The 12,382-nt window shown below is 38.6% G+C and overlaps 1 protein-coding gene across 1 annotated transcript; it reads right to left on the bottom strand.

Moving 5' to 3' along the window:
• Positions 1-881: 881 nt before the first annotated feature.
• On the bottom strand, positions 882-3,460 carry LOC129321462 (U-box domain-containing protein 30-like). Its single transcript, XM_054967228.1, has one exon. The coding sequence runs from the start codon at positions 2,777-2,779 to the stop codon at positions 1,430-1,432; it is 1,350 nt and encodes a 449-aa protein (XP_054823203.1). The 5' UTR covers positions 2,780-3,460; the 3' UTR covers positions 882-1,429.
• Positions 3,461-12,382: the final 8,922 nt, after the last annotated feature.

Below are 12,382 nucleotides of genomic sequence, written 5' to 3'. Positions count from 1 at the left end.
TTGAGTAAAATACAATCTTTTCACAAAAAAGAAGTTAAAGGACCAGTTCCATTTAAGTCTCATTGCTATTGAATGGTAACTAACTGTAAATATACTGAAATCTGATGAAGGTTTGAGCGCGTGGGCGCATGTGTGTGCGTAATAGCAAGTTAGTAATTGCAAACAACGTGGCCTAAATGGGAAATTGGTGAAGGGACGTCAGTGGCTAGAGGCCTGAGGACGTATATCACTTCACAATGGGATAGATTGTGCATGCACCTGTGTTTTTTCCTAGCTTAGTTTTTAGTGTAGTAGGTTTTTTTCTTGTTTGCTTTCAAGCACTGTTCTTGCCTGTACTACTCCCAAAAAAAAAAAAAAGCGTGCATGCACCCATTTATAACTTTCAGTTATTTCCTCCCTCTTCTTTTTAATCCTACGAGCAGGTTTTCATATGAAATCTGCAATTTCTTGGAAACAAACTCAACACACACATGCACGGTGTGATAGAGTATAAAGAGGCGACTGCTCCCCGATTTGGAGGAATGTGGAAGCCAAACAACAATTCAACGCTCCTGTTTTAAATATTTCTTTTCTTTCTTTTCCGAGCAGCAAAGCATCGTATTTAGATCAGCGAGAGGTTACGTTGGGGGTCCCCCTCCTCAGACCCAATCACAAAAAGGAAAGGAAGGATAATGTAGATGCATGAACACCCGGACGCGAGACGTCCAGTCTTCCGCGGACTTCCTGATGAAATCAAGCCATCCCACTTCACATCACTTTATACTGTTCCATCCACTCCGTCTACACTCTAAAACTCCACATGGTTGATATCGAATCATTAATCAATATGAATGTCGTCATTCGACCAAGTTGCATTAACAACGAAAGGCTATGTGAACGGCTGAGAACAGAAATGGTTTGTGCATTGTACACATTAAATGAAAAAGTCTCTACATTCTTTTACGTCAAAAGCAAAATTCTCACTATTTTTAATGTAATCTTGGAGGCTGTTCAGTTCCAAAATCGATGGCACATGGAAGCCATGGAGCAAAGCAACTTCTCAACAATTACAATTGACATTGCCAGATCCATCTTTGCCGCGAGCTCACTCCAAAGAAATACCTTTATCCCAACAATAGCTCTCAATTCTCACATCCGCATGCCCCAAAACAGTGTACAGTCTTGGTATCTTCTTGACGGGCTTATTTGAAAAGAGGAAAAAAAGGACAAGCAACTCGCAGGAGTGAATTGAACCCACTCTGGCTATATTCGAGAATGTCCAAATTATGATTCTTCTTCATTTGAATTAATTGTTGGAACAGAACTCCACGCCATCATCATGTATCGGGGTTAACCTGAGTCATGCGATCTGAGACGTGGCAGATCATTTAGCTTCTCCTGCCTTGCAAACCCATGAATTGTTGATGCAACCAGATTAAAGCCCGCGAACTCATTGGATGGTTCTAGTAAGCTTGCATTTGGAAATGAAGATAGTATCTGAATAATTCAAACTACACAGCTTCAAAAGCTCAGCAGATTGTTGTTTCAATATAGGATTGCACCCACTTTGGATGACGAGTAGCAGCTTTGCAGCAAGTCCCGCATCCAGAGCAACGGAAGAGCACTCCTCAGGTGCAAGCTTGCATACAGACCATAGGATCGACAATGCATATTGGGTGCAGTTCTCTGAGATTCTCATCAGGTAATTCACCATATTGGGTATGGTGTTAGAACAGTTCTTCAACGCTACTCTGCCTTCAGGTATCGACGCCAATGCATCTAAAATGGAAAGCGCCAACTCAGAACACTCTGGCTCCAGACCGGATAACAATTCAACTAACTGAGGAACAGCACCAATACTCACTAGCAAATTCCTAACTTCTTTATGCAAGCATAACTTTCTAAGGAGGTTAAGCCCAGGAAATATTCCGTTTGAGTGTCTCTTATCCTTCACAAGCCGCATCAGCCCAACCAAGAGGCTATGGCTTGAAATAATCTCAGAACGAAAATCCTTCTCCTCAATCAATGATTCAATCAGTCGGGTACAATTGATTTTGGTCTCAGTTGAACCCTCGTTCAAAATGTCCACCATTAAAGAAAGCTTAGCAGGTTGCATTAAATTCTTTTTTGATTCAGAATCAAGGGTCAGGCATACAAGTATACCTATGACCTCGCAGCCAACAGCATGGGAAGTAAAAGGACCAAGTAAGGAAGACATTACTGAGACTCCACCTTCATCAACGACTGTCTTGCGGGCAGTGGAGTGAGCAGCCACTACATCATGGAGCTCCTTGAGGGCTTGAACTCGAGCTTGACCCTTCACTTTCTTCAGCGTCTCCACGAGTTCTGACGCCCTCCCCTGCACATCTTCCGATCTCTTCTTCATCAGCAGATACTTCTGAGAAAACCAAGTGTATATCAGACGGTAAAGAGTTGTATTTGGAGTAATGGAATCGTCCCAGAGCTCTTGCATCGTGGTAGGGCAGGTTAGGTGCCCCAAATTGAACCATTTGAGAATGTTGGACCTCTCGTAGGTTTGGCCGGTGCAGAGCGTGACTGGATCTTGCATTGGCTCAAGGGAGATTGGGCAGATAAACACCGAAGGAACTTCGGACAAGTCGAGCTCTTGAATCATCTTCCCCAGATCCAATTTCTCAGCGGCCCCAGCTCCGATAATCCCACCGTCAACGCCACCCAAAACCCCATCCTTGACGGCAGTATCCAGATCTAGAATCTGACCGTCGCCCCCACCGTCGAAGCCAGCAACCACATCACGTTTAGAAGGCTGGTACATCGGCATTTTGGAAACCCTTCGGGAGAAAGACCTAGTCGGAAAATGCAAAGTGGCACACGAAACCCACCCAAAATCTCTACAATGACAGGCACCGGTCAAGGGGCATTACATCGAGTACGCACATGAGCTGTGTGGAAAAGGAAAAGTAGGAAAAGAGGAATAAAACCGGCGAGGCGAGTTCTCATGGGCAATTTACAAGCAACAAAAACTGCTTTATTGTACAAAACCCTCTCCCGTTTCTTTTTCTCCGCTTTATCTGATCTCTTTCAATGGTCAAAAGAATCATTACCATCCTATCTCACATCAGGAACACACAATCAAGCTTCTTTCACTTGATGCTCAAGCTTCAAAAGGGTTAAATCAGTAACCCCTTTAGCAAATCAATAAAGATGCCGAGGAAACCGAAAAAGAATCCAACCCAATCAAAGACCGAACAGTGCGGACAAACACTCCACTAACACAAGCAGATTAACAGAACCAAACAGTCGAAAGACGGAGAGAAAGAACAGAGAGTGGGATCACGAAATCAGGAACCACAGGCGGAATCAGGAGAGCCGGAGATGAAATAACAGGGAGGTCCGTACCACAAGAGGCAAGAGACAGTGGGAGGGAGGGAGCAGCACAGAAAAGCCATCCCTGGCAGCACAGCTCTTCTTTTGGGGCAAGAGAGAAAATTAAATTAATCACGGGTAAAAAAAAACTTAAAAATAAAATACGAAATATTAGATTAGCCCCCATTCTTTATCTTTTTTGTTTGGACTGGAAAAGATAATAACAATAATAATCCAGGTGACCGGGATGCACGGGATGCAGCCGGTTCAGGAGCCCCTCGGCCCGCGCACCACACGTGCAGTCATCACGTATTCACATACCACTCCGCCACTTTGTTTAGCGTTCACTCATCACCCTGCCCACTTAAAATGACACTCACATCGCAATCCATCATTAACCCCAAAAGATAAAATACTAATCACCATAATAATACTGATAATAATAATCTATCCCTGTCAGATATCTAAAATTATTCCTCACGACAAGTTGAAGTTGGTTCGTATTAACCGTCTTTTCATCTCAGTGAAATGTCATTTCCTTAAATAAGAGCGGAATTGCTGGAAATGGTTCGAGGAGGCAAATGAATCTGTCGAATGCGCTCGGGTGAAAACGCATTAAAAAGGAGGTGAGGTGGTGACATTTAAGGTGCAGTTAGATTCATATGAATAGAAGTGGCACCTATACGATGCGATCGATTAGAAAAATGTATGGCATTTAAGGTGAGTTTGGTTTACAACTTTAAAAGATGTAAACAAAGGTGGTTGGAAATCCTACCACAGCACAGCAACAGCATGTAAGAAAAAAGAAATGAAATTGAATGATAAAGAGATGGGAAAGGAGAGTGTAAAGACGTAAAACTGGGGCTCCCAGGGATTGAAAATTGAATGAATAAAAAAAGAGATTTGGGGTGAGGGACACGAAGCAAGAAAGGGTGGCGGTGGGGTTCACAAAAGTGCAGCCTGGGAAGCCCCACGAGCACCCGGGAACAACCATGCTGGTCCCACTCCCAGACTATAACAAGTGGGCCCCCCAACCAAATCGAATGCCCCAATCCATATATCTGCCCCATTTTCCCCTTTGAAGTTTCAATATTTAATTTAATCGCCTGATTTTTTATAAATAGAAAGAAATTACTTCATAAATCGAAACACTCGCCTTTTTAAAATATATATTTGGGGAAATAATAGAGAGTGGGAAAGAGCCAGCAAAGCAATTGACCGTGACAGGGTTTGCTTTGACTGTACGTATCGGTTTTGCTTATCCGGTCGTTTGCTTTGACCAGCTTTGCAAATGTCGAGTGCACTGCCTTCCCTCCTACCCAATCGGACACCGACACGTGACCCTGACATCTCTGTCCCCCGGCTTTCCTCACTCCCCACCCTCCTTCCCTTGGAGTATGCTATCACTGTTTCTTTAGCTGCTCTTTATCTTTTAATAATTATTATATCAAATCAATCTTATCACGATTCACAAAGACCAGGCTTTGACTCAACTAATTCAAAAAAAAAAAAAAGGTATTAGGTTGCTTTTTCTTGAGACGGTGGGTTGTAATCAGCGATTTTTTTTTAAAAAAAAAAAGGAAAATGAATGGGTTTTGGTTGGATTCGTAAAGCTGCAGTATTACGGATTGGGCCATATTCTGGTTTGAATTATGTGCGGTGTAGTTTGAAGGTTGTGTCCAGATTGGATCTTTTATAGGTTGGGACTCGGGACAGTCCCATTGTTATTGTTATTATAATCATCATATCATTTTGTGGCGTTTTGATAGTATATATTTTAGTGGTCTTCGATCTAGATGGAAATGAAAGCTGGGTGTTGTGAGCGCGAAGTCATTGGTAAAATGAAAATAATGGGGGGAGCCTAAAATCATTGAAAAGAGAAAGAAGTATCTGCTGTGGGGATTCAACTTTCAGAGTCACATGACCAGAACATTATTTTAGGGAAAGGGAGTCACATGATCCGCGTACTTAGTCAGTCATTCTAAGCGATCACTACGAGGATCTCTGTACTATAATAATATTATTCTTGACACAAGCACTCCCCAGCTTAGGGTTAGCCTTCGACATGAACAACACTGATTCCTGTTGTTCTGCCCGGTATATTCTTTTATCCTCCTACTTGCTTCTACGTTCTCCTACACTTCCTTTGCCTTTATTTTGGAAAAAAACAAAAACAAAAAACCCTTTTTCCGTTCGTGTGTTATATTTTTTTATTAAGCTTTTTTTTCCCTGTTCCTTCAGAACTCCATCGGAACAAGAAATGGGTTCAAACAAAAGCGCTAGTTAAACAGACATCGTTTTACTACATCTATTTTGCAGCGATTTAAAATATATATGCAAGAGCTGCATCTGCTTAATTTTCGCCCTTATTTTTTAAATCTGTTTATACTTGGGAATGTCACATTACAAGTTGCAAACTTCTCTCATCCCGAACTCCATCTTCCCGGTTCTGTGATTTTCATTTCATTTTTACCTTCCTCGCCCCGATATTGGATCTTCCGTGCTCTTAAACACGGACACGGTGGTGGCTTTCCTTCGATATGGCTTTTTGCTTTTTGTGAGAAAGTAATGTCTAGTAGAACTGGGTTTCTTGTGTCTTTTTCGATTTTAAATTTGGGCCATTCTTGGACATGTTATGAAAGTAAGCCCATCTAATGGATTCACTGATACCAGACATGTTGAAATAGAATGGCAGCCGCGTGGGTCTGCTGAAGACCGAGGGTGGCTTGGATCAAGGACTCTCCCTTTCTTTTTCATCTTTTTCTCAATCATCACCCTTCATTAAATTTATAATTAAAATAAATTTATTTAATAAAATAAAATCAATGATAAAAATTAAGACAAAAAGGAAAAATGATAGAAAATAAGGGGAAAGACCCCTCTCCTGAGGGTGGCCATTGACCAGCATTTTCACCATTCCCTACAAATGCCATAATCAAACATATCTGTCACACCAACAGACGGAAGTTAGAGGGAGCCACATTGTTTACAAAAGTCATACATATATGCAAAGTTGTCATTGCATGACTTGTTCCTAGAAAAATATATGGAATACATGGTAAGAAAAATGGAAGCGTCCCTTGGGTAGATCCCATGACAGGAGTGGGAATGGTTTAAAAATTGAAGTACAATGACAACTTTGTGTAAAGTTGAAGTTCGTATACTGGAAGGGGATGTATAGAATAATTGGATGGGTGGCCTGGTTTACGAGGGAGGGAGGGAGGGAAGGAGGCGGCAAAAAGGTTGCCAACCTAATTTGGGGTAAGGGAAAGAAACAAGAGCAGAAAGAGAGGTAGAGTTACAGAAATGGGGAAGATTAGTGTGTGATGATGAGATGCTACGTGAAAGCAGAAAGTTGTTTGTCTACTCATCGGGGTCCCCACTCCTACTCAATCACACGCACATTCCATGTACCATGCTCGGCAATTAATAATTGTGGAAGCAAGTTTGCTTTATTGCACGTTTCATTGGCCATCCCAGCAAGTAATTGAACCTTCGTTTCAACAATGCCTCTTGACAGTGACTCCTCACCTTGTTCTTTCAACTCATGCCGGGTCCTCCTTCTCATCTTCGTGGATATTTATTTGTCCACCTCAAAATTCCCGGACTCTGTTTTCGCAGACACGCACAGTCCTGCAGTGCATAGCATTGTTTTATCAGAGAGCTGAACAATGGTACCGAACCTTCCTGCAAAATGTGTTTCACCAGTGCATGGAAATAAGGAACGGACTTCCCAACACTCGCCCTCCGTACGCACCATCAATATGCCTAGCCAACGTTCTCTCACTGTCTTAATAACAACTAGATGAGCTTGGTGATGATTATTTAGGAAACATTGTTGATTTTTTTTTCTTTTTTTGTGAATTGAATACTGTTGAAATTATTACACGCAATAATTTATTTTAGTACCGCTGGGTTATTTTCCTTAACAATATACACGCTCACGATTCACAAACATTGAAAGCTGTAATAATTAAGCTGGTGTTCAATTAAAAAAATAAATAGTTAGTGATGATATTCACTTAACTTTCAGGAGTCAGGATAAGAATATAATATGAACCTTTTACTTGATTATATAACTGGATTCGTTTAACATTATCGTGTTTTAAAATACGCTCAAAATTTATATGGTTTCTCCTCCACCTGCTCCGAAGGCCAAAAGAAAATCCACCCTTTTCATGATTTTATACTCCATTCATTAATTGTTCTAAGAAAATTTATATACTACCTCCATTTAAAAATATAAGATATTTTTTTAAAAGTTAGATGTTAAAAAATATAAAATAATTCTAGTGTTTTAAGATGTAATTTATATATTTTTTAAGAAATGTCCTTAACAAATAAATTATTTTGCATTTGTTTTAAAGTAAAACACTATATTAAATGAAAGTAAATATGAAATAATAATGTTAATTGAAAGATAATTATTTACTTTATTATAAAGTGAGATTTAATTAAAAAAATTTTACACTTTTTTAAAAGGGAGAATATACTTCACATCATAAAACTTTTTATATGTATTTTTTATTTTTATTCACACTGTACATGAGAAATAAGTCTATTCAATTCGTCGATTGAACTTAAAGAGTTGTTACTTTTCATTGGATGAACCACCACTTTATGTGCATTTCATTTTATATCCATAAATATACACATAAATTATTTTTAATTATTATACGAACTAATATACATGAATGATGAATCCACTTTAGTCATCATTAAATACACATAAATTACGTTAGATGTTACATTTTGGGTGTATACATCTCATTGTTAAACCATACACTACATCAAATTAGTCGTTGAACGCAACTTCTAAAATTATAATTATAAAACGAATTATAGGTATTAAATGACAAATATACATTATCGATCAAAACGAATTACTTTCTAGCACACTTCTGCTTATAGAGTTACTATATAATCCGCCAGCCATAATTACCTCCACCAATTAGGCAATTTTAATATATTTCTTCCGTTCTCTCTTTATTCAACATATATGTGTATGCTCTTTTGATCTTCGATAGGAATTAATCACCGAATCAGGATATTCTTGCCCCCAGTTTTGTGGGTTACTAGGAAACTGCATGTACGTCGTAAAGACGACCAGGGTAAGAAAGTGACAGTCATTCTTACAAACAAAATTACATACATATATCTCTCAAAGACATCACTTGCGTGTGTGTGAGGGAATACTCCAACCATATTAAAAGCTTTAATTGTACATAAATAATTACGAAACAGAAAAAGAAGGGAAACAAATCATGTGAATGTGCGTCGAACCATAAGTCCAAAATACCTTATTTCATGGCCAACCATTTTTTGGCCATTGTGTCCTCTGACTCCTCTCTCTGGTCCAAGAAATTCCATCGTCGGCATTTAAAAGGTCTCGACTTGAGATCATCTCTTCACAAAACAAAAATGAAAGACCACAACAATGCCAAACATGGCTGGTTCACCAAGTGCATGAAGGCACCAATCAGACTCCTCACCAAGGCCAAGCACTTCTACATCCACAGCATCACCGAGTGCTCCGGCCGCTTCCCTTACCTCGACGCCGCCATGGGCTGCCCCACCGGCCAACTCTCTGCCCTCCCTCGCAGCTTTAGCGTTAGCTCTACCAGATCAAGCTCCGTTCAAGATTACAAGGACCTTGTCAAGGCTGCTGCTGCTGCAAGGACTTCCCCTGTCAGCCGAGTTGAATTTGGTGTTCCGGCCAAACAGCCTGCTCCGCCGGCTAGAGTGCCTCGGAGTCGCAGCGTTGTGATCGGAAGAATCGACGAGGACAAGCCTTGTGACTTCGGAGACGATCTACCAATCAGGCCAAATATATATCCAAGAAGCAAAAGCTATGCTGCTCGCAGGAGATCAGGAACGCTTTGACGTTCAAGCGACTATCGTAAGCCAAAGCCTGAAATGAACTTTTTTTCAGAAGTATATAAAGTACTGGTTCTTCTTTTTTAAAGTACAGAGTGGCCTGAGATCTCTGAGTTTAATTTGGGGAGGCGTGTTAAGGCATGAACTTTGTGAAAGATGTATGTCTAAAATTAGAATGCTCAACTTTTTTTTTTTCTACAGAAAGTTACGAAGAATTTGTGCTCATGACAGTGAGTAATTTTTAATTAATTTGTGTGGTTTTTATCTGTCAGGATCTAGGATTTATTTATATATATTTACAGCTTGGACCCAAATGAAACAAATCAGATAGAAAATGAAATATTATCCATGCTCATGTCTCATGTTGATAGTCCTCTGTTTCAGATCCTGCATGCTTTCAGATTCCTTCTTGAGAACAGAGTTATTTATTAATCAAATACATACAGAGTTTACGTATTTGGATATATAGATGTTGAAATTGATTGCGTCAATTCTATTCCGAGCCAGAAATAACCAATTCTCAAAAATTTAAACTGATGATAGACATAAAATTAAAAAAATGTATGAAAATGTATATTCTGCCCTCAAATAATTAATGAAGGAAAACGGGAAATAATGAATGACAATGAATAGATATATAGATGATCGTGTATGGTTTAGTAGTTTTGGTTTTTAAAAATACGAGAATCAGCAGAAAGCAAACAAAATTCAATAGCAAAAAAACTGAAATTAACGCATACCTAGGGTTGGAACTTAGAAGCGAAAAAGTAAAATGGAAGCATGCCCAAAAGCAGAATGGGACTGGGAACCAGGAGCGGGATTGACAAGGACTGATTAAGAAACATCCCAATCCTCACCCAGCCTTCTCATCATTTACCACTCATTGCTTAACACGGCACCTACCAAACCACTTAGGAGGGATGTAATCATTCTGCATATTTCCTTTTCGGTTCCCAATCTTCTCTCACTGTTAAATGCATGCTTATCTCCCCTTGTTTTCTGCATCTATCTCTTCTGTCTTTTCTAAACTATTCCAAATTGCATCTAATGACACCCAATTCTACCAAGGTCCTTTCAAGAATTCTAATTTCAGTCACGTTGACTTTTTTTATTTCAAGATCTCCGTCCATGTATGTAAGCTTTCTTCGGCATTATAAGATGTGTGCTTTTCACTTTTTGAGGGCTGAATGCTCATGCTTCTTCATCAACCATATCACTCTTTCTCCTCCTCCTCCTCCTCTAAATGCAGGACTTGAAAAGCATTATATTAAGAAAAATCTGCTTGGTTTCCATCAATGCCTGACCACTTCATTCAGTCACTGCACAACAATTAATAATTATAGAAGCAACTGGGCTGGCTGATAGACCTCGTGCATTATCGTATTTAAGTCCATAGATGACGTCACTTTTACACAAAAGTAACATGATAGAGGAAAAACGTGATTTCATTAATTGAGTAAGCTGTGTATATATATATATATATGCATACAGATGCTATAGAGCAGGAAAAATAGATAACAAACTATCTAATTAACTTAATACACTGTGCAAATTTATTGACCAGTGAAATTAATCAACCATTAGCAGTTTTTACATCTATCAAGATCGGTGGATATATTGATGTGGGAACAGAACATTATTTGGAATCCTACACAATGACATTCTTACACGCATCAAGCTCCCAATTGTTGGAGCTCTGATACAAAAGATCAGTGGTGATCTTTAGGATTGTTACAAAAGCCGATCCTATCCTCTTAAAGCACCATTTTCTAGCATATATACCAAATAGAACATCGCAAGGTACAGGTTGTAAAAATCCTTACCAATTACATTCCTAAGTTCACACCACTTTTGTAAAATCTCCCTTATTATTCTCCAATTAACTTCAAATTTCCATCTAATCAAGAGACTTTCCCAAAGTAAGTGACAAGTTTGTCAAGTTCAAATAAGTTATAAAAATATTAGATAAGTAAGGTTACCCTTACTAATCCTCCCCAATCTCCCAAACATAATAATAATTACTAATTTTGTCAATTTTCACAAGTGAGGATAACAAATTTATCAAACTTAAACAAAAGGGATCCAAGTTTTCAATGTTTAAAACACTCCAAAAGAACTTTACATTGAAGAATCAAAGTTTATTTTGTATGCGAAAGCATGGAATCTCAAAAAGGTCAGTGCATTTGCATATATTCAAAAACTGTGATATAGTGCAAAAACAGAGGCGTGCATTGTGGCAGTGCGTGCATTGTGGCTTGTGGCACTTATACCACGGCTTGTGCACCTCTATACCATGCACTGTGGCACATTGCACATTCCATGACATCAAAATTCTATTGTCATTTGACAGCACCCAAGACAACTTCCGACAGGCCCTATTTCTCAGTCTGACATCTGATTAACATGATTTAAGTGTCTATAAAGAGCTTTCTCCTACTCTAGCTATTAACTTTAGCTTTACACTCAAATTATTTCTCATTCAAGAGTTAAACACTCATTTTAAAAATTCTCACTTTTTTACCTTTAACATAAAACTGAGTGCCAAACTCAATACCAAAAGCCACAAACACTCACTAAACCACATTCAACAACTACAACGAACCTAATAACACATCATATCATTAACCATACTTATAAATAAATTTTCATTGCTCAACTCCCTTAATCTTAAAAATAGAAGGAGAGCTCTAAAACTTATAAATCATCAATTAATCCACATGAATCACATTTCATATGCATTCTTACTCGTATTAATATTTTGGCCTTACTATAGATCTTGCAATTCATAAACATACATCTTAAAGCCCAAAATACACTACATAATTAACAAAACACATAGTGTAAGTAAGTAACAAATGAAATATTCTCTATTGGCAAATCATGCACAATATACACATAAATGTTCAAAAGGTAAAGGTGGCCTACTAATAGGAGTCTGATACTCCTGAGCTAGTTCCTAAAATATTAAAGATAGTGAGGTGAGTATAATCACTCAGTTACGAAAGTCTATCTAACTCATACTAATGCATGTCTGTAAAATCTGACTCTACTAACCACAATTTATCAAACAAAAATCATGATAATCAAAGGATTAACCTATATAAGAGATTACCAAGTTTTATTTTAAAATCAAGGAATCCCAAGTTTTCATAATGCAAATGAGTTTAAATCAATCATAGTC

This window comes from Prosopis cineraria, unplaced genomic scaffold, assembly GCF_029017545.1.
Source record: "Prosopis cineraria cultivar Desert tree isolate PC_DT_omini unplaced genomic scaffold, ASM2901754v1 PC10, whole genome shotgun sequence".
NCBI classification, from domain to species: Eukaryota; Viridiplantae; Streptophyta; class Magnoliopsida; order Fabales; family Fabaceae; genus Prosopis; species Prosopis cineraria.
Note: the sequence above shows the minus strand (reverse complement) of the source record. Positions and strands in the feature narration are given on the sequence as shown.